The sequence below is a fragment of the Piliocolobus tephrosceles genome, chromosome 7 (genome assembly GCF_002776525.5).
Source record: "Piliocolobus tephrosceles isolate RC106 chromosome 7, ASM277652v3, whole genome shotgun sequence".
NCBI classification, from domain to species: domain Eukaryota; kingdom Metazoa; phylum Chordata; class Mammalia; order Primates; family Cercopithecidae; genus Piliocolobus; species Piliocolobus tephrosceles.
The window spans coordinates 17,622,591-17,646,352 of NC_045440.1; the positions used below are offsets into that span (position 1 = coordinate 17,622,591).

The 23,762-nt window shown below is 43.7% G+C and overlaps 1 protein-coding gene across 2 annotated transcripts in view; it reads right to left on the bottom strand.

The window, feature by feature from the left end:
• Positions 1 to 23,762, bottom strand: part of CSGALNACT1 (chondroitin sulfate N-acetylgalactosaminyltransferase 1) — a 118,794-nt gene that overhangs the window by 44,830 nt on the left and 50,202 nt on the right. For both annotated transcript variants that reach the window (XM_023216638.1, XM_023216637.1), the window contains exon 3: positions 12,286 to 12,502. In XM_023216638.1, coding sequence (XP_023072406.1) covers positions 12,286 to 12,502 — 217 coding nt within the window. The remainder of the gene's footprint in view (positions 1 to 12,285; positions 12,503 to 23,762) is intronic.

The window sequence follows — 23,762 nt, forward strand, 5'->3', positions numbered from 1 at the left end:
TCAACATGGTGAAACCCTGTATCTATTAAAAATACAAAAATCAGTCAGGCATGGTGGTGCAGGCCTGTAATACCAACTACTTGGGAGGTTGAGGCAGGATAATCACTCAAACCCAGGAGCCAGAGGTTGTAGTGAGCTGCGATGGTGCTGGTGCACTCTGGCCTGGGCAACAGAGTAAGACTCCATCTCAAAAATAGTAACTAACTAACTAACTAACTAACTAACTAACTAACTAAATAAATAAAATGCATGAGAATGGAGGAGAATTGTATTCGTTGTGTATTCAAACTCCTGGCTTTGCACTGTTATTCATACCCGGACACACGGTGCCTGGCTCCCTCGGGCAGACTTACATGCCTCTGACAGCACTTCTCTATAAACACCTTGGTAACACTGTCTATGGAGCCTTTGCCATGAATCTCAGGAAACTCCAACCTCCTAAGATCCCTCTGGGAAGCTCATCATTTTCCCATGGTATCTGTGCATGAGCTCCCCATTCCCACTGGGTCATTCTTCAGCCTGAACCTGGAAGTCTGAAAATTCTTTGATTGACTGATTGATTGACTGATTGACTGATTGAGACAGGGTCTCACTCTGTCACCCAGGCACTGGTGCCATATTGGCTCACCACAACCTTAACCTCCCAGGTTCAAGTGATCCTCCCACCCTAGCCTCCCCAGTACCTGGACCACAAGTGTACGCCACCATGCCCAGCTAATTTTTGTATTTTCAGTGGAGACAGGGTTTCACCATGTTGGCCAGGCTGGTCTCGAACTCCTGACCTCGGGTGATCCACTCGCCTTGGCCTCCCAAAGTGCTGGAATTAAAGGTGTGAGCCGCCATGCTCGGCCTTAATATTCTGTTTCTATTCCACAAAAACTCTTCTTAGGATGTTTTTTCTTAAAACAAACAAACAAAAAAATAAACCCATAAACCAGTTCTTCCCCTAGATATTGTAACAAGAGGGTACGGAGAGTACAGAGGCTAATTAAGATATATTTCCTATCACAAAACATATATCACAGTCACTTAGACACCTATATTTCTGTTTCCCAAGAGGCCAAAAGCCCTTCATGGTCTTTGAGTTCTGTTATTGATCTGCATGCCTGCCCTGTGGAGGGAGGTACGTGGCCATTGTTTGCAGTCTTGGCGTACAGGTGAGGGGAGGAGTTCCAGTGACCTGACCAAGCTATGGAGGCAGCTAGGCATGAAAGTCAGGTTTCCTAAGCACCTGCCTGGCAGTCATCTCCCCAGGTCACCTGGACCGCCTGAGGGATGCGCCTGTTAAGTCTGACAGCTTTGGACTCACTGTCTAGGACCCCACTACAAAGCTGGGGGGCTGGTATGGCCAGGTGGAAGGGAAAAGCTACAAGAAAACTCCAAATGTAAATGGGCTGTGGGGAAGGGCTATTCAACCTGAGTTTCTGATAGGAACCAGCCAGACAGAATGGGCAGATCTGATGGACTGGTGACAGGCTGATCTGAGGCCTGATCTGAGGAGGGGTTGTCCTCTTAGTGTGATAACTCATCCTAAGGGAGCCTTTTTCAACCTCTGCACTGCTAACAGTTTAGACCCGCTAATGCTTTATTGTGGGAGGTGCCATGATGTGCACTGTAGGATGTGTGGCAGCATCCCTGTCCTCTAGCAACTGGATGCCAGGAACACCCACCTATCCCGTATTTGACAACCAAACAGGTCTCCAGACCTTGCCAGATGTCCCAGAGCAGGGGGAGGTGGGTGTACAAAATCACCTTGGTTCTCAATCACTGTCTTGAGGGAGACACAGGCTCAGTAAAAACAACCGAGTTGTCAGAGGGGCAATGTGCTTGTCAAAGTGATGCACACCCCTGGGGTGGGTCCTGTTCTCCAGCCAGCTCTTGTGGACTCACCTGTGAGTTCTAGAGAGACAGAGCTACAAAAACTATGGGAAGGGTTCCTTCACAGCAAACAAAATTTGAGGGTACTGGGAGCTCAAGCCAGGGCTTTTGGGGAACGTAATGGTGTTACTGTGATAGAGATGTGGTAGGTATGGTAGCAGCAGCAGCTCCATGCCATCACGGAGTGATAGCCCCTCTGGCTGTTGTCAGAAGCATGGGTGTGCTTCATACAACTGATGCTTGTGCAGCCAGTGGAGGTTGAACTTAACATCTGCACATGTATGAGTTATCTTTGAGGATACCTAGAAAGACTGAGAGGGCCAGAGAAGGTTGGAAATCTTGCCAGAGTAGGTAAGAGAAAGAGAGGGGGAAACCTGTGTTCCTTGCAGTTAAGGATACCTACCTTTATACCTCATAACTACATGGTCTAGGGAATCATGGATTCAATAAAAAACACTTACTGCGCACCTTTGTGTGCAATGAATTATCCTAACTGGAGAAAGAGTTACAAAGGATGACCATGTATGGTCTTTGTAGTGGAACCAATCATCCAGGTTTTCCTGAAATTTTCCAGATTTTAGCAAGGAAAATCCTGTATCCTAGAAAACTTCTCAGTCCCAAGCCAGTTGGGACAACTGGTCACCCTCCCTACTGCAGGAACTTTATAGATTTTTTTGGAAGCAACAGACAAGTAAAGAACTATAATATAATGCAGGATGCAATAACCACGGTAACAGACGTAAAATGAGCTAAAAGGCTGAGAGGAGAATATGGTTATTTCCACTGGGTGCCAGGAAAAGGGGGACTGAGGAGGAGGGGCATACAGGCTGAGCCTTGACAGGTGAGTAGCCACCACGCACATGCACAAGGGCAGAGGCAAGGCTTTGACACCTGAGAAAGGCACAGATGCAAGGAAATCACCTCACTATTCTTTCCTAAGTCAATTTTCTACTCAAATGTTCAGGTATGTGATGAACATCTATTTAGGCTTTAAGCAGTGTCCCATGCAAATGAAATGACATGTAAGAGACCTGATGTTCCCACTGTAGTCTTCCATGGTTACAAGAAGAAATTCCTTGGCACAAAGAAATTGGAAATGAAGAGAGTTAGTTGGGCTAACTAAAATCTGGCTTCAAAATCAGCATTCTTCCTTTGGTTTAGAGGGTCATCTCCCCTCCCCTGTGTCAAGATAAATTTATTGATATATAATTATTCTATTCCATCATTTGAGTAGTTCAATCAGTGTTAAGAAATGAGTAAATTTTGACTCTCAATCAAGCAATTTGGACCTATTTTCCTGACTGTCCATTTCAAAACAGAAAATGAGATCACTTGCCATGTGGTCATTTTTTACTCTTGGCTAGATAGATGTTCCTACATAACCTGTGGCTCAAGTGAAATAAAAACCAATTTCTATTAAGTCCCCAAAAGGGAAACCTTTATCCAAATACAATGAATGATATAGATTAGTATCTCTCAAACACATTTGCCATCCAACTTTCTTGGTGCAGCTCTGGTGTACAAATAGTGAAATGGCCTATGGGAGAGGTAGAGGGGCTTGGGGAAGGCAGGAGGATTAGACTATGCAAAATATATCATTTTCCTGTTGGGGAACACAAAGAAACTGGGAATCTCTATCATGATCCAACATTTGATGACCTGAGGCCTTTCTGTCACATAAACCAGCCTAGCTTTAACGTGCCAGGCTCATTTCAGTTTCCAAGATTCTATACTTCTTGCTTTAAAATAATTTTCCTGAGATTTTCAGAACCATCTTAATGGTTCTAGGCCAAAAAAATGAATAAAAGAGAACTGCTAAAGAAAATTCAAGTACAAGATTTCCTTGATACTATATTAAAATATCATAAATGTTAGAAAGAGAACATTAAGACAAAAATTACCAGTCAAGTCTGAGGAGGAATATAGCAACATGAAAAAGGGTTCTCAGTCCAGCTGGAAGCAGTCAAAATAAAAAATCAAGTAAACTTGGAATTGAGAAAGATTTTTTTTAAAGCAAAGTGAAGAATATTTTCCACAAAAATTCTGCCTTTTTCCCCTCAGAGAGGCTCAGAGATAAAGACCAAAGAAAATCTATAGTTTTGTTATTATGAGGTTCTTCCTGCTATCACAAGCAAAATAAACAATGAAGTAACCAGCTGGCTTACAATCTAGAATACGGAAGGTAAGAGAAACAAAGCAGCCAGAAACCAAATTTGAGAATAGTTTCAACAGCAAAATGGGGTGGAAGACGAATGAAGATGAAGTAGGTTTAAGCCAATATGCCACTGGACAAAAAGGAAACAGAAAAACAGCAGGAGTTACATTTAAACCAAGCTTTCCCTGGTGAGCTCCCTCTGTTCCCAGCCACAGGTAGAGTCTGCAGAGACCCAAGAGAGGTGGAGGGGAGGGACATCAAGGGGTGAAGAAACTGCACATGAAGCCTGTGAGGGTCCCACATTAGTCAGGACAATGACGGCAGGAGAGAAGAAGCCTGCCACAGTTCCAGGCATCTGATTTCCATAAACAAAAATGAAGTCATTTGCAGGTACAGTGTCTCACACCTGTAATCCCAAAACTTTGGGAGGCTGAGGCAGGCTGTAAAGTGATCTTTACAGAAGATCACTTGAGTTTGAAGCCAGCCTGGGCAACAAAGCAAGACTTTGTTTCTGTGAAAAATCCGGATGGATGTGGTGGCATGCATCTGTAGTCCCAGCTACTCAGCAGTCTGAGGTGGGAGGATCACTGGAGGCCAGGAGTTTGAGGCTGCAGTGAGCCATGATCGCACCACTGCACACCAGCTTGGGCTGCTGAGCTTTTTTAGAGACCCTGTCTCAAAAACCGCAACAACAAAATGGACTCACACAGCACATACATAGCCCCACAGCACCAAGAACAGAGTAGTCTATACTGCTACTGAGGGGGGCAGTGGGACTTTTATTCTCACTGAGAGACGACAATACTCAACCTTTAGCGTCAAGTTTTAGCATCATGATTTCTTGTAAATCCGAGGAGTATCATTTATTTGGTGGTTCAGTGCCTCTTAAATGAAGGCCCTGGGTGCTAGGAGAAAGCTCATCTCACCCAGTGGATGACAGACTTCTCTTCACTAAATATGAACAGCTGGAGGACTCTGGCCTTTATTTTACCCCTTTCTCCTTGCCTTTTGGGACACTCTGAAACCTAGTGTTTTTGACAAGTTTTAACTTTCTATTAGTCCCAATTTTTAGGTGGACCTGTCCCTCTTCCCATATTATTACTGAGTCCTTGTTCATTGAACTTGATAAAAATTGTTTTATTAAACTTGTGTTTTTTAAAACACAAATAATTTTTGAGAGTAGTTGAGATGACTATAATGACAAGAAACAATAATGACAATAAATAACTTAGTCCACACACTTTGCACACCAAGCAATCTATTTCGTCCCCAGGGACCACCCCAAGCACTGTTCTAGAGCACAGAGATGTGGCATTTGCTTCCTTGCAGATTATACCCGTGCCTGGCCAGCACTCCGGGTGAGCCATTTTCTGCAGACCTAGCCTTCCCCAGAATCACTTTGTGCCTCGTGACCAAGGCTGCTCCTTCTTGGGAATTCCAGGTTCCACATCTCTTCCTTCTGTCCAAGAAGACGTATTTATTATAAGTTTAAGTCATGCAAGTCTTTTCTAGGTGAGCAATTAACAAATTGATACTGACGTGGAATAACCTACTACTGGTAATAATCTGCATAGAACTGCAAGGGGCTGCGGCCCATCTGGACCAAGACTTTGCTTTTAGAGAAGATACTAAAGCTGAGATATATGAAGCAACACGTAAAAGATTCCTCAACCAACTGTATGAGAATAAAGGGTGCTGATATTTTAAAGGTGATGCATGGGAAGGACAATGCTTTAAATACATTAATCTCAAACAGCAATCACTGCAAACTGTGTGCCAAAAATAGTTGAAAATGGCAACAATTTTGCCACCAATAAATGACCAATGAGGGAGACACAATCTTCTGCTGTGAACTTCAACAGACTGGAGGCCAAGGAAAGAAATGGAAGGTTCTACATTAGCTCCCTGTGGCTTCTGGCCCCACTGGCCACCTCCAGAAGGGAAGCTAGTTGGTGAGAAAACAGAGGAGACACAGGTCCAGGTTTGAGAAGACAACCTGTGGGACCTCGGGAAGACACAAGAGACCTTGGCTTCCACCTAGGACCTTGGCACCAACAGCAGGAAGAGCCACAGCAGGCCATTTTGGTCTTTCTACAAATTGTAATGAAAGTGGAGAGGGAAGGTAGTTGCATCCCAATTACTTGCAAACTAAGCTTGTGAACTAACCCCTGCAAAAAAAAAAAAAAAAAAAAAAAAAGGAGCTGGGTAGGAGAGATGTGACGTAAGCAAAGGAAAAAAGTTAATCACATGTAGTCAAGATATTTTACCAGAACAGTTAGAGGAGAAGGGATTAGAAATACTGAGAGCAGACGACATACACGCATCTCCCCCACAACCCACAGAACCATTAGAAACAGAGCCAAAACTTTCCTTTTTCCTCTTTTTGACTGGTAGGCGTGGAAAGAGCTGTTGAAGATGAGCAAGTGAGCTGGAGACGTGAATAAGTGGGGCTGACTCTTTGTGATGTCCCAGCCCCTATACGAAGGCATTCTGAGAGCCAAATATGATACATCTACCCTTTCGGAAAACAATTAATTCCCCCTACACCAGGTGAGCCTGGCAGAACTCACACATCCATCCCAGGGCTCAGAGGAGCCAGAAGAACAGGGAACTTCAACAAAGGCCGTACAAAGCCCCTGGGGTTTCTTCCCCTCCTACACCCAGCTTTTATACTACAAATAAAGTGAACAGAGAAATACCCTGTCCTCAAAATATGCACCATTCTCAGTCAAGATGAGGAGAGAGCCAAGGAGAATCCACCCATCCTATGTTCGAGCAAACAGAAGGCTGGGTAGTCCCCTGCACATGATGAGAAAAGATAAAAAAGAAATCATAGCAACCACATCCCAAGAATCAGAACAAAATTAAAAGAAAAAGTTAAGACACAGCATGCAAAGCAAAAGAAAAAAATGAGTCTGAAAAAAAATGTAACTCAAACAGAAGAAAATTTCTTAGAAATGTTTCACTTTATTGATAAAAATAGGAATTTAATTTTTTAAAAGTCCAATGAGAAAACAATAAAAACAACAGAATAACGTCAGCAGGCACACTGTGTGCTCAGTTAATAAATCAACAGCCAAAATGCACAGAAGTAATACATTAGAAACAGCAAGGTACATAATAGATATGTCAAAAAATCAAATTACTGACCCAATAAAGGTTTAAGTGAAAGCAGATAAAAGACAAAGGCATTAAAAAAACAGATGCTAATAAATGCAGAAGATGTGTAAAATATATAATTGTGTCCATGAAACAGAGAATCCAATAAATGAAGCAAACAGAAGAACTCAAAAATAAAACATCCAAAAATTTTCCTGAAAGAACCCACAAAGCAAAAAAGGAAACTGTACTACAGGAAAATCAGTTAAAGAACGACAGACATTGGCCAGGCGTGGTGGCTCACACTTATAATCTCAGCATTTTGGGAGGCCGAGGTGGGCAGATCCCCTGAGGTCAGGAGTTCAAGACCAGCCTGGCGAACATGGTGAAACCGTATCTCTACTAAAAGTACCAAAAGCAGCTGGGCATGGTGGCAAGCACCTGTAGTCCCAGCTACTCGGGAGATTAAGGCATGAGAAGTGCTTGAACCTAGGAGGCAGAGGTTGCAGTCAGCCAAGAGTGTGCCACTGCACTCCAGTCTGGGTGACAGAGTGAGACTCCTCCATCAAGGAAGGAAGGAAGGAAAGCAAGGGGGAAGGGGGAAGAGAGGTGGGAGTGGGGAGGAGAGGAGAGGAGAGGAAAGGGCAATAGACGCTGAGGTAAGACATACCCTGAATAAGTGAAAGTAATTAAAGACTAATGAAGGAATTCTTCAGGCATTCTGGCAAAAGCCATTTACAAGAGGGACAAAATAAAGTGGTCTTACACTTCACCAGATCATTCAACGCCAGAATATGTACAAAGTCCTGAGGAAGGAAAGTGTATCCCATGAATTTTAAGCCCAGCTAAGCTGTCTGTACACGATAATGCCAACAAGTAGATACTCCATTCTCAAACACTTGTGACCTTTCTTGAAAACCTTTCTTGCCCATACAATATAGCCAGCTAAGAACTCAGGAATGGAAAGTTATTGGAAGAGGACTGCTGATGAATACACGAAATCCACTTAAATCCAGAACTAGAACTGTAGAAACTGTAGTTATAAAGCAGAATGTAAAGGCTGTAACCCTATCAAGGTCAAAGTAATAGATTGCAGCGGGGCATGGCGGCTCATGCCTGTAATCCCAGCACTTTGGGAGGCCGAGGTGGGCAGATCACTCGAGGTCAAGAGTTTGAGATCAGCTTGACCAACATGGTGAAACCCAGTCTCTACTAAAAATACAAAAATTGGCCGTGTGTGGTGGTGCATGTCTGTAATCCGAGCTACTCAGGAGGCTGAGGCAGGAGAATCGCTTGAACCTGGGAGGCGGAGGCTGTGGTGAGCCAAGGCTGTGGTGAGCCGAGGCTGTGGTGAGCCAAGGCTGTGCCACTGCACTCCAGCCTGGGTGACTGTGAGACTCTGTCTCAAAATAAATAAATAAATGATTGCTAACAAAAATCAGAAGATGAGACACAGAAGGCAGAAAGTATAGCTGTGATTTCCTTTTGTACTGCAATCTTCAATCAAGTTACAAAATGCAGTAAAAAAAATGATAATTCCAATCATTTTTTTGTTTTGCAAAAATCACTTTTTAACTTCAGCAGGATCTCTTGGGAACTCAAGTCTCTTACAGTGAAGAGACATTTTCTTAAAGTTCAGCAAATCCTTTATCATACTTCCAGTTTTCTTCTATAAATTTAAGCAAGATACATGTTAAGTCTATAAGTAGAAACAGAATGTATAGTATATCTCATGTTGCACTGACTTATTCCCAGCTGGCAAGCAATTCTTCTATCTGCAACTATTCAAAGAAAATTGCCCAGAATGACGTTCAACTAATGTTAATAATGGTTAATTCTGGGAGGTGAGACCTGGAGTGACTTTTTAAATAATGTATTCCTTGTGCTGTTCTACACTGCTTAAACATCTTATAATAGCCAAGTATCACCTTTTACAAACTAAAAAGTCATGTTTAAATTATAAAAGCCAAAAATAATCTTTCACTGAATCTTTAAACAAAATATAAAACATATGGTAACTATATAAATATTTAGAAAACAGAGAAAAAAAAAAAGAAATACAGATCGCTTCCATTGTCATCTTCAGTGTCAACCGCAGTTCACAGTCTCCAGTCAGGGGACGGAAAGGACTTTATGAAGACAACATCCAATATTTTTTAAGTAGCCCGTTATATTTTCTCCCAGTAATTTTATGGTCATGTTAATTGCATTTAAATGTTTAAGTGAATGGAATTTACTTTGCTTTTTGGTGTGAAGTAAGAATCACATTTTTTTCCTGCTATGTTTGGCTAGTTGTCCTGCCACCATGCCCTGAATAACCTCTTCTTTGAGTTTGAAATGCCATCTTTAATAAGGTCTTATGAAGAATTAAATACCCACAGATATTTACCCTCTCACATCCCAGTTTTTCAGAGACCTCAACACACTCAGAAATGCCCTGACTGTGAAGTAAACTCCCTACTCAGCCTCCTGCTCCAGTGTCAGCTGTCCTGGGCAGCTTCTCTTTGTGTCCCATTGTCCCCTGTCTGTATCTCTGCCACAGCACCTGGCTCTGTATTTGCAGCTTCTGCTACTTGTGAAAGTAGGCACCACATCTTGAATTCATCTTCCGATCCCTCGCATCTGGGTAGCGTGTCTAGCACATGCAAAAGGCTCTCAAAACATCCTCTCCAGGTCACAAGTTTTCCGCCACCCATCCCTTCCTACCTACACGAGCAAGGGACATCCAAATAGTAAAAGTCCATGGGGTGAGCTGAGGCGACTTGACTCAAGGCAAACTGCCCCAGGATTTTTGTGTTCCTTTAAAACATACACTGGAATCACGTTTCATTTCACCCACTCCATTGTAAGCTACTCATTGACTCTTCCCAATGACACTTCCCCTCCTGTTTTTTTTCCTATTGTTAATTGCTTAAAATTCTCATGACACTAAGGAAAAAGCTGTTTATATATGCCCAAGAGAATCCTGCTATTTCAGGCCCCAGGAGTCCTACAGGAAGGACGTGTCCTTTCACCGAGCAGTTACTTCCTTAGTGTAAGCACCACCTCGGCAAGCCTAACATGTCCACGGACTCAGACAATCAAAGCTCAGGACCCTGAACTCAGTAAGACATAGGCAGCTTCTTTGCCAAAGGGACTTGCTACAACCTAGTCCTAGAAATGGGCATTCTAGCTGCTGACAGTAATGATTTCACTTAATGCCTAATGCAAACCACATTCAGGTTCCACAACCGCATTCAGAACGCTACAGGTTCAGTCATTCTGGAGATGTAATGTTTAATCAACCAGTGGCACTGTGCCATTCCAAAGGGAAGGCCTACAGAGAAAGAGAGCAAAAGCACTAAAAGAAGGCCGAAAGAAGCCAAAACTATAAAAACACTCACTTCAGGACTGGAGCCAGAGGAACACTGCAAACAATTCTGTGATCATGCACAAAGGAGTATTCCACAAACTGGGAAAAGATCAACCAGAGTCCACCCTACTTTGGATTACATCATGGCTAAAGGCAGGTTCCAGCTAATAAAAAAAGGTCACAAACTAAGGAACATGAAAAAGCTAAGGGAATTGAGAACTGCTATACCTTGGAAAGAAAAGACCAGGGCAGTCGTGATGACCACCTCCAAAAATACTTGAAAGCTTATGATGTTTAAGAAGAAATAGACTTGTTCAATCCTCCAGAGGCTAGAACTAGACCCATCAGGCAGTAGAGACATGGAAGCTGACTTCAGATACAAACAACAAAGAACTTTCCATCCAGAGATGGTCAACAAAGCAGCAGCTTGACTAGCAATGTAGGCAGCTTCCTGGTGCACACACACGTTGCCTAGAGAACCCTATGTCAGAGACAGAGTCTGAATTAAGGGAAGATTAGACCAGATGACCTCAAAGGTCTCTTCCAAGACTATTTGATTCTGATCTTCAAAAAACTTAGCTATAAGTGCGTTACCCTTTTAATTGAAATAGAGTATGCTCACGAACCAGAATTTTGAAAGATATCAACCACACCCTTATACTGAACATTATGCCTTTTAATAATGTAAATTTACGAAGATTAAAAATCAAGGCTGGGTATGGTGGCTCGCGCCTGTAATCTCAGCATTTTGAGAGGCCAAGGTGGGCGGATCACTTGAGACCAGGAGTTCAAGACTAGCCTGGCCAAAATGGTGAAACCCCATCTCTACTAAAAATGCAAAAATTAGCCGGGCATGGTAATCGGCACCTGTAATCCCAGCTACTTGGGAAGCTGAGGCAGGAGAATTGCCTGAACCTGGGAAGCGGAGGTTGAAGTGAGCAGAGTTCCTGCCACTGCACGCCAGCCTGGGTGAGAGTAAGATCTCTGTCTCAAAAAAGAAATAAAAAATCAGCTTGATCTTTCAAGATTTATAATTAGACAGTAGGATTTTCTATGTTTAAAACAAGCTGGCGAAATAACTTAGCTGGTTATCCTCAGCCAATATGTGCATCTGAGCCATCACAGCTTCTAAGATCCAGCACCGCACAATCAAGGGCTTAAAGGCACGCATGTAAAACCTTCATCAGCATGCCTGAAAAATGAAACCCCACTTACTTTCATTGAGTAGCTACAAAAATGTGTGCTTGAAACTTTCTTGGTATAATTCTACGTTTAAGTCTAAGATGATGCAGGTTAGAATAAAAGATTGATGTGGATCCAATGCATTGCAGCCACCACTAGAACAGGACAGCAGGTGAAGGTAGCCTAAAGCCGATCAAGAACACCTTCCAGCGCTCGCCCACTGTTAACGTGGGCTCTGCCACTGCCACCTCCTCTCTGGTCCTCAAGCGTCAAGGTTGATCACTTGCCTGTGAGTCTTCCTTCCTGCTATCCCCAAACCCGAGCCCATCCGCAAGTCAGAATGAACATAACAGGCATTCGGTCATTTTTGTAGATCCTGGTGAAAACCCAGCCCTTTCTGCTTTTCCCTTCTGTAGGTAAATATGCTCGTAAGGCAGTTTTCGAATTGCTCTAGGGAAAGGCAAATACAAATGATAAACTTTACGTGGGGAAAATACAGCTGAACAAGAGAAAGGAGGCTTTGTACTCGGCAGGGGAAATGAAGATGATGACGGGAAGTGATACCAGTGCTCTAACACACACCATGCGGAGGGAGATAAACACGTGCAAACAAACCAACCTGAAATTCTGCATGAACTGCCGGAACTTGTCCGCCCTTTTTGCTAGAGGCACGATAACATTGATAAGCGTGTTGGCCATGTTGAGCTTTTCTTTTTTTACTTTCATGATGGGGCCGAATGGTCGAAACAAGACAAGCCGTTTGAATTCGTGTTTGTGGTCCCCTTTGAAGGTGAGCTCGTACAATGTCCCTTTGTCCCTTTCTGTTCGGTAGATCCCTGTTAAGAGAAAAACAAGGAAAGATCGTTCTAAAAATTAACCTTGGCTGCTGAGTGTTTTTTAACTGAGATCTAGCACAGAATGCCTTTAAAAAGTGTTTAAGATGAAATCTCTCCAACAATTATTCAAAAATTCAAAATGCTCCCAATTAAAAAATACCAAAAGAAGTCAAAATACCATGAATTTAAAAATCACAGTTATGAAGATTGCATAAAAACATGGGGAAAAGCTTGAAATGCTGGATACAAACTATTCATAGGATACGGAGGCATTTGTAAAATAATTTTTAGGAAATAGGCCAAAATAAGACTGACTATGATACAGAGCAGGATTATTTGTTTTTTCTTTCCTTCTAGTATCCAAATTTTCTGCAATACGATTTCAAGAATATTAAAATAATTATACTCAATTTTAAAAATGAGCATTAAAATTATCTCTTAGAAATTAAGCCTTTTCAGCCTGGGCGCAGTGGCTCATGCCTGTAATCCCAGTACTTTGAGAGGCTGAGGTGGGCCTATCACCTGAGGTCAGGAGTCTGAGAACAGCCTGGTCAATATGGTGAAACCTCATCTCTACTAAAAATATAAAAGTTAGTAGAGTGTCATGTTGCACGCCTGTAATCCTGGCTACTCAGGGGGCTGAGGCAGAAGAATTGCTTGAACTCAGGAGGCAGAGGTTGGAGTGAGCCAAGATTGTAGCACTTCACTCCAGCATGGGCAACAAAGCGATACTTCGTCTCAAAAAAGAAAAAAAAAAGGAAAGAAATTATGCCCATTTCAGACGAACTGACCATAGTGAACTCTTTGGGACACCTGGGAGTAGCTGAGGGCTGGTCACATGGGTTGTGGGGCCCTCTGGAAGCTTCTAGAAGCATTAAAATAGACAACATAAAATATTCAATACAGTGGTATGAATACATCATATTTAGTTTCACATCTTCCTTCCTACCTCTCAGCAGCATGGCTCAGGGAATCAGAGCACATACTATCAAGCCAAACTGCCTGGGTTCAAATCCTGGACCCAGAGGTTTGCTTTGAAAAATTGCTTCACGCTCCTGTGCCTCATTTTCCCCACAGGTTACTGTGAGGAGTTCATGTTTTCAAATGTGAAAGAGGTTAGAACAGTACATGGCATGCAATAAACCCTCGATAAATGTTAGCTATCCTCACGACTCCCCTTTCTCTGAGAAGGTAGAGAATCAAGAGAGAAGTCTGTAGACCTTTCAAACTGTGCCCCATCCCATGTCACTGCTGCTGAAACTCCACAGAGTGTCGCTTGTCAGGTGGAAGATATGAACCAGCATCTCAGCTCCCCTCTCAGAACAAGCCTCCCTAGGGTCTAGGTGACAGAACTTCCCAATCTAAGGATCAAATGATTTCCCTGATGCCTAAAGATCCATTTCCTTCTAATATCTCTGGTATTAAGAGTATTTTCTCTACAGTCAGGAAACACACACACACACACACACACACACACACACCCATATGCACACATAACAAAGGTAAAATTCAATAAATCAGAGAAGCTTTTGAGTTATACAGTTGTCCCCTTTTTCTAGTTTCACTTTCTGCCATTTCAGTTACCTGAAGTACAATATATTTTGAGAGTGAGAGAGAATCAGGGAGAGACACACACACAGAGAGAAAGAGACCATGTTTACATACTTTTTATTACCATATATTGTTATAATTATTCTCTTTTGTTATTGGTTATTGTTGTTAATCTCTTTCCGGGGGCGTAATTTATAAATTAAACATTATCCTAGATATGTACGTTCCGGGGAAAACATACTATAGCTAGGGTTCAGGACTCTCTGTGCTTCTGGGCATCCACTGGGGGTCTTGGACTGTGTCCCCCAGGATGGAGGGGAACGTAGGTACCATGGATTCTACTGACGTCTCCTTAATCCCCACAGTAAACTGAGAATGCACCTACCAGTCACTGGCTACAGAAATAAATCTCCAGGGAGAAACCTGACAAGCGACACTGTGTGGAGTTTCACTTCTAGTGACACGGCAATGCAATACAGTTTGAAAGGTACATAAATAGATTTCTCTCCTGCCTAGAGTCAGTTACAGCTTCTCAAGGTCTCTCACAAACCACTCCTTTTTTCTTCCTCACTCTACCTCTTCTCTTTTGTGGGAACTACATGTCTTCCTCGCAAATGTTGCCAAGTTCTCTTCTCTGTTCTTTGCCTTCTAGGAGCTTTTCATCCTACAGCACTGGTTTTACAGCCTCTTTGATTGTGTTCAAAGACTGGATTTCTTTGAGGTGCCACAGAGAGGAGTGTGGTCCTGTGAGTTTTCAAGGTAGTCTTGCATCTCCCTGCTGTCCTCACAGCCCCACCTGAAAACCCAAACGCACAGTTCCCCAGCAGTGAACACAGCTATTTAAAGGCCCAGACACAGAGGAATTACAAAATTACAAGGACTAAGTTCCCTTTGGAAGCCTTCACCAATGCATTGAGTAAAACGGTATCCTGCTTGATTGCCCTCAAAGTCTGGGAAGCTGAGAGTTTTGCTGAGCTCATGATGGAAAAGATTTCAAAGACCCAGAGGGGAAAGCCATGGAAGAAAAGAAGGTTCATTTCTTAGGAAGCTCAAAGGACTTATTTGAAAACGTTAAGTGTTTTCCTTCAAAGTCTGTTCATTCTTTCAGGAATGTAGTACTCACTGAGGCAACAGGCTCTTTTCCCATCTCTGATGTTGTCTGGGATCACAAGGTGAACCAGCTCCCAGGGCCCAAATAAGGTGGGGCTGAGTCTGAAAGCAGCCACTTTCACCATGGAGGGCTTATCCACACAGCACCCACATTCACCATGGAGGGCGTATCCACAAAGCAGCCACATTCACCATGGAGGGCGTATCCACAAAGCAGCCACATTCACCATGGAGGGCGGATCCACACAGCACCCACATTCACCATGGAGGGTGTATCCACACAGCACCCACATTCACTACGGAAGGCGTATCCACACAGCAGTCACATTAACCATGGAGGGCGGATCCGCACAGCAGCCACATTCACCATGGAGGGCGTATCCGCACAGAAGCCACATTCACCATGGAGGGCGTATCTGCACAGCACCCACATTCAGCATGGAGGGCATATCCGCAAAGCAGCCACATTCACCATGGAGGGCGTATCTACACAGCAGCCACATTCACCACGGACGATGTATCTGCACAGCAGCCACATTTGCCACAGATAGTACCTGCACAGCAGCCACATTTGTCACAGGCGGCGTATCTGCACAGCATCCACATTCACCACAGAGGGCCTATCTGCACAGGAGCCATATTGGCCACAGAGGCCATATGTGCACAGCTGAAACAGGCCTCCTGGTGTGGGTGGCTGCGTCTTGTCGAGTTTCTGTTATTTGTGTCAGCAGCGTAACTTCTCCACACAGTCATAAACACAGAAAATGCAGCTGACGGTTTAACATACAAATAAAAATGTATGCAGACTGAGGAATGATTTTTTTTGCCCCAGTAAAGTCATTTTCTCAGAGGCAGGCTAAGAATCATTAACTTTTAAAAATCTAAATCCAGAGAGTTGAAAATACAGATAGCAATATATCTAAACTTGTCTCAAGAGATGGACATCTATTTATGAAGAACCTAGAGAATGCAGTAATTCTTATTTATAATAACTCCTACAAATAGAGAATGCCAGCTGCCTTGGTGGTGCCTGCATCATCAGCTCAGGGTGACAGAGATCCCCAGCCATGGTCACTGCTTCCAGGTATGGCACACTGCCCATCAGGAAGGTCACAGCACCCAGGCTCACCCCACACACCGTAATTTATGCTGCTTTCTATCTTCCACATACCATGCCTTGCAGCAGTCATTACATCCATTTTTTAGCTAGGTTCTCTATACTCTGGTAATTATTTTAATTATATCTTATCAATCTGATTTGGGATCCCTCAATTTCATCTATTTTCTTTTTTTTTCAACTTTTCTTTTAGGTTCAGGAGGAACATGTGTAGGTTACAGAAGTAAACTGCAAGTTGCAGGGGTCTAGTGTACAGATAATTTTGTCACACAGGTAAACAGCATAGTACCCGATAGGTGGTTTTCCAATCCTCGCCCTCCTCCCACTCTCCACCCCGAAGTAGGCCCCAGTGTCTGCTGTTCCCTTCATAGTGCCCATGTGTACTCAATGTTTACCTCCCACTTATAAGTGAGAACATGTGTTATTTGGTTTCCAGTTTCTGCATTCACTTAGGATAATGGCCTCCAGCTGCATTCCTATTACTCCAGAGGACATGATTTCATTCTTTTTTTATGACTGTGTAGTATTCCATAGTATATACGTGCCACATTTTCTTTATCCAGTCCACAGCTGATAGGCATCTAGGTTGATTCTATGGCTTCGCTATTGTGAACAGTACAATTCCATCTATTTTAAATACATTATTTAAAACTCTGTTGCAACCTAAGTCCACCAAAAACCATACCCAGCCATCCACCCACCATGCCCACAGGCACACATTCCCATCCCTGCACAGAGGGAGCAGCATTCACTTGGTCTTCTTTAAACACGAAGGACAACACCTGAAAAATTCCTTTTGCCTCCTGGAACTCTTTATTGGTGGAAACACAAAGGAACGGAGAGAACTCGGCGCGGGGGTTGGGAGGAGAAGGCTAAGTATTCCAAGGCAGGAATGGTTTTTCAGTCAGTAAGCTGACACATGCAAATGGCAAGCACAAAGCAAAGTAGCCCCACAAACACCTTCCTTGTCATCTTGTGTAGAACAGCATCATTTCATGCACTATGCAAATTAAAGATCAAAATCAGGACTCTGGAGCTAGCTTAGGTCTTTGTTTAAACACCCTACCTGGCACCTCCATGTCCTTCCTCCCTTCCATAAACGCTAAGCTTTCTTTGAGTTTGGTGTAATTACTCTTTGTGCAAGTATCCTGATGCCGGTCTTTTCCTACTCAACGGGCCAGGATCTAAGACCCCCAACTAGGTGGGGATGTCTCCAGGTATGCAAGACAGAGATCTGTAGTCTATTCATGCAAATGTCTATTCCTTCAGCAGGCCAGGAGCGAAGCAGGTGCAGACACCTCTCTGTACCCTGTCTTCAACTGAGGGACCTTCACAAGGGACAAGAAAGGCATCACTCCTGACTCTCACATTCCCCGCTCCCACTGACATGCATGTACACGGGTTGTAACAGATGTCACACTACTGAGCCTATGCAGAATTTCTCTTCAAACTTCCTGCCTGCAAAACATTACATTCATTCTCAAGAGTCCCCTTCACCCACATTCATTCTCAGTCTCCACATTCATCCCTGCCTTTCCTACCTTCCTACATGGAGCCTTGGTCTCCCAGCTGGGTAACAACAAGCATCTGCCAACCCATATCCTGGCCTCTGGGGCCCATTTGGTCCCACATGTATATCCTTTGGCCCTTATGTGTCCACAGCACCACTCAAACCCCCATCTCCCGAGCTCAAGGTTCTCGCCAGCATCCCATACCACAGAATAAAGTACCAACACCACAGCCCGGCCTTCAAGACGCTCCATACTCAGGCCCCCACCTACTGTACCAGTTGTGTGTCTCGTTCCTGCCTTTTGTAAAATCTGGGCACCAATCAATCTGGTTTATATTGAGCACATGAAACTACTGATTCCAGGGGTCCCCAAGCCCTGGAACGGTACCAGTCCGTGGCCTGTTCGGAACTGTGCTGCACAGAAGGGGAGCAGCAGGTAAGTAGGCATGACTGCCTGAGCTCTGCCTTCTGTCAGAATTCCATTCTCACCACCCTACGTTGAACTGCACATGCAAAGGATGTAGGGTGTGTGCTCCTTATGAGAATTGAAATAATGCCTGATGATCTGAGGTGGAACAATTTCATCCCAAAACCACTACCTTCCCCTTGTTGTGGAACTGTCTTCCACAAAACTGGTCCCTGGTACCAAAAAAGTTAGGGACCGCTGACAACTTTCCCCAGTTGGAGAAACTTGAATCCTGTGCACTACTGGTGGGAAGCAACATGGTGTGGCCACTGTGGAACACAGTTTGGTACTCCCTCAAAAAGTTAAATATAGAAATACCATATGATTCAGCAATTCCATATATATCTAGGTCTATATCCCAAAGAATTAAAAACAGGGGTCCTAAAAGATACTTAGGCACTCATGATCAGAGCACCATTATTCACAAAAGCCAAAAGATAAAAACAACTCACACCCACATCAACAGATAAATGGATAAGTAAAATGTGATCCATCCATACAATGGAGTACCGGCTGCCTTAAAAAGGATGTACATTCGCATACATGCTACAACATGGACGAATCTTGCAGACATTATGCTAAGTGAAATGAGCCAGGCACAAAAGGACAGACACTGTAAGATCCCGCTGATAGGAGGTGCTTAGAGTAGTAAAGTTCAGACAGCGCAGAATAGAGGTTGCCAGGGGCTGGGGAAGCAGGGACTGGGGAGTTAGGGTCTAACGGGTACAGAGTGTCTGTCTGAGAAGATGAAAGTACTCTGAAGATGGATGGTGGTGGTGGATGCGCAATAATGTGAATGTACTTAATGCCACTGAAGTGTCCACTAAAAAATGGTTTATATGATGAATGTTATATGTATTGACCACCATAACTGCTGTCCTCTGAAAAAGTCTAGCAGCTTCTCACAGACACAGCCGGTGCACAAGTCTATGCTTCCACCTTCTCCTTTTAAATCTGATCCTTCTGCTCTGGGTAGATTCACAGGATATTCTCAGTGCAAAGCCATCTCTCTTCTTCAGGCACTTCTGTCTTAGAGCTTTAAACTCTCTTCCTAAACTATTGTTTTGGCACCTGACCACATGAAAACATCTTGGGCATCCGCCTGTCCAGGCTTACCATTTCCCAGATGAGCAAAATGAGACTCAGAGAAGATGTGAGTCGCTTGTGTTAGCCTGACTGGTTAATGAAGGCCTGGAATAAACCCCCACTGAAGGATGTACTCCCTGGAGTCACTTATCATATGTAAAAAAAAGATAACTCAGCACATAGAAAAGAATCCAGATCATGAAAAGAGCATCCAAGAAGTCAGAATAAACAAGGTAAAGTCTGTAGCAAAACTCACTGTACCCAGAGACAACCCTCACACCTACCCTTACAGATTTCCTTTAACCTTACCATAGAATTCTGACAGCTGGTAAGTAACAGCTATCTGAAGTTCCAATCTCCAATACATTGAAAAGGGTAAATTTTGAAAGGAGGGATTTTTAATGGAAAAAAATATATATATTCAACAAGAAAACAAACAGTATTTGGGAAAAGAATATCTGTAACAGGCAGAAGTGCTGAGAATGGTAAATAGTGTCAAGCAACACCCTAACAGAAGGGAGAGGGCAAAATACTTTCTTTTAATTATCAATATCTGAAATCATTTAACGTACTTCATCTTTGCCAAAAGGTTGAGAAGCGGTGATGATTTAATATAAAGAAAAAACACTTCACCCATGTAAATTGCCTTTGAAGACATCCCCGTAACAGCACAGATGTGTTTACACTTTTGTACCGTAAACAAATGTTCTGCTTACTCTATTCAAAAAAGGAACAGGTAAACACTTAAGATTTTACTCTGAAATAGTATTTTTTTTTTTTTTTTTTTTTTTTTTTTTTTTTTTTACTATTTTCTTGTCTCACTTACCTAGAAAATTCTGCTCAGATAGCATATCGCATTCCCCGACCACATGAGATAAATGAGACACTATCACAGTGCCATCACCTGCCAGCTCTGTTTTTACAGGTGAAGTAGTAAACTTGTGACATTTGTGGAAGAGATGTTCTAAGACTGCTATAAATCCTCATATGCTCAGATGCTGGAAAGCAAATCACTCACCCCATGAAATGCAATAAAAATTATCTACTCAGAGGCTGTCTTCATCTGTGGGGCAACAGAAACGTCCCTACTTTCCCCTGCATCACAGTTCACCTATGTTTAGTGGCTCTGGGCTTGTCCTCACTTGTTTTATTTCTGTTTCAACCGCCACTGAAAGTTTCTTTCACTTGATAAGAAATAGATGCAGTGACTGGTGGACTTGCTTAAAAAATGCATACATCACCTTTTCTTGTTCCTCTAAACTGCATTTTTGCATATTTGTTCATGTCATAGATGCAGGCAGACAAATCCACTATCTGGTTCCTAATCCATCAGAAATGTCTAAGAACTCACTCACTTAGAGTGCCTTCTTATTTCATCATTGGTACTAGCAGTTGACTTTTTTTTTTTTTTTTTTTTTTTTTTTTTAGACAGTCTCACTCCACTCCTGGAGCGAGGCACCACTCCTGGAGCGAGGCACCTCAGGCTGGAGTGCAGTGGCGCAGTCTCGGCTCACTGCAAGCTCCGACTCTCAGGTTCACGCCATTCTCCTGCCTCAGCCTCCTGAGTAGCTGGGACTACAGGCACCCATCACCATGCCCAGCTAATTTTTTGTATTTTTTTAGTAGAGATATGGTTTCACCGTGTTCGCCAGGGTGGTCTCGACCTCCTGACCTCGTGACCCACCTGCCTCGCCCTCCCAAAGTGCTGGGAATACAGGCGTGAGCCACCTCGCGTGGCTGGTACTAGCAGTTGACTTTCTTTTCAGAGCCCTTCTTCCCTTGCAGAGAACTGCAATGTATTTCTCACCTCATGAAGGCCACCAGGTATTCGATAATGAGTAGAAAATGAAGGCAGGTTAGGATTTCAGCACTGAAGTGGCTTGGGCTCCTCGGCAGGTGGCCTGCCAGCCTCACGGAATTCAAATGCAAATGACATGGTTAGTTTTATTTTTATTAATTTTTTCTTATGGCTAATATTAAGGATGGATTGTATTCTATATTAGAGTTATAAACATGGTCCAGGCAGGGTGGCTGCTGCCTGCAATTAGAACTTTGGGAGGCCGAGGCAGGCGGATCACTTGAGCCCAGGAGTTCGAGACCAGCCTGGGCAACATGGTGAAATCCCGTCTCCACAAAAAATACTAAAAATGGGCCAGGTGTGGTGGTATGCCCCTGTAGTCCCAGATACTCAGGAGGCTGAGTCAGGAGGATCACTTAAACCCAGGAGTTGGAGGCTGCAGTGAGCTGCCATCATGCTGCTGCACTCCAGCCTCAGCAACAGAGTGAAACCCTGGCTCATAAAACAAAAATAAAAAAGATGAACATAATAAAATCACTGTGCTTTCATGATTCACATTCTAGAGAGAAAGACAGGTAAACAAAACAGGCATCAAGATGATAAGTGCTTAACAGAGTCTGCCCATGGGGTAAGGGAAGAAAAGGAGGGCGTCTCCACCTGCTGGAGGGTCTGGACAGTTTGTTAGCAGATGTTTTTACCAGAACTGAAGACTGAGCATGTGTTGGCCAAGACAACAACATCAGAGAGGGCCTTCTAAGGAAAGATAATCATGGAAGCAAAGATAACAAAAACCAGCTTGTTATGTTTGGCCACCTTGAGGCAGTTCGGCCAGGCTGGAGTGCAACAGGCAGACAAGAATGGAAGGTGGGAGAACCCTGGAAAGGTCGAAGTGGAGTGGGATGAGGGGTCACATCATGTGGATCCCCTACGTCTCCTTCACAGGTGCAACCTGTCCTAGAGCAAAGGGGAGCCAGGTAAATGTTTTAGCACGGGAGAGATGAGATCTTTTAGGAGGAGCATGAGTGGATGGTGACAGTGAACGAGATCAGAGAACAACGAGGAAAGAACCACGATGGTTTAGCAGGAAAGGACAAGAGCCTGAACTAGGATGGTGGCAGTGGAATGTCACTAGAAAATGTCATGGCAGGTGAGGGAGAGGGAGAAAAGGAGGCTGACTCGAGTTACAGGTGAGACAGGGATTATGAGCTAAGCTGTGGATGTGCCGATTTGAAGAGGTATATGAGTAGGATTGAAGCTTGGCAGGTAAGCCTTTTGTAGACATACAGATTTAGACATCCCCGCCATGTAAGTTGAAGCTGTGGATGTGGGTCAGGTCAGCCAGGAAGAGTCTGTAGATTAAGAAGAACAAGCTCAGGATGCAGGCCCAGGATATGCCAAACCTTCAGGTGCACAGTGCATGGACCTGTAAGGGTCACTGAAAAGTCCCAATGACAGAAGTACTCAGAGGGACAGAAGACAGCAGCATCAGGGACCAGTCTGGGAAACACAGCAAGAACTTGTGTCTAGAAAAAAGTGTAAAAATTAGCAGGGCATGGTGCTGTGCACCTGTAGTCCCAGCTACTTAGGTGGCACAGACACGAGGATCCCTTGAGCCCAGGAGATTGAGGCTGCAGTAAGCTATGTGTGCACCACTGCACTGCAGCCTGGGTGACAGAGCAGTACCCTGCCTCAAAAAAAAAAAAAAAAAAAAATAGCCCACTGGATGGGGCAAGGAGGAGACCATCTACAGGTAGTCTTATCAATAACAGTTCCAAGGGTGTAAGACACCCTAGGACAGATTTGAAAAATGATAAGGGATGAAGTGGCAGCAGTGAGTTGAGTGTTTTTTCTTAATTTCCTAGAAAATGTCAAGTTTATTCCCACCTCAGAACCTCTGCCCTTTCTTTCTCCTCTGCCTGGGACACTTCCCCAGGTCTGGCATGGCTAGATCCTTCCTACCATGTAGGTCTCTGCCCTGAAGCCACCCCCTCAATGAAGCTTTACCTAGTCTCAGTCTCTGAAGGCCCCCACCATCCCACAGACACTCTCTGTTACCCTGTTCTGGATTTTTCATCGCACATTACCTGAATGTGTTTACTGCTTACCTATGCGTTACTGTTCCTGCCATGGGAAGGTACGCTCTGTGAAACGAGAACTTGGTGTCTGCAACCCTAATGAATATCTGCTGCACAGAAGAAGAAAGACAGGGAGGGAAGAAGAAAGGGAAGGTGCTTGGCTAAAAAGGGAATAAACGCAATAGGGTAGAAATCAGAGGAATTGCCGAGTTGACAAAGTGTTTTAAAAAAAAATATTGGAAAGAGTAACATACTTCCTTCATATGCTGATAAGAAAGAACAAATAGAAATGGGTAATACAGACGCAGGGATGCAGTGAGAAGGTGAGAGGTAGATGAGATCTACAACCCGGCAAAGTACTTGGTATCAGACGAGGACGGGTTACCTAGTTCCCCAAATGGGGATGGAGCAGAAGGCTAGGGATATATATAGCGAAAACTTGGGGCAAGGAACCACAGGAGCTCATAGCACTAAGTTGGTGAAACAGAATGAGGGAATTAAAAGGAGAATAATGGGTTTATGAGGAGTGCTGGAGGCTGGGATGGGG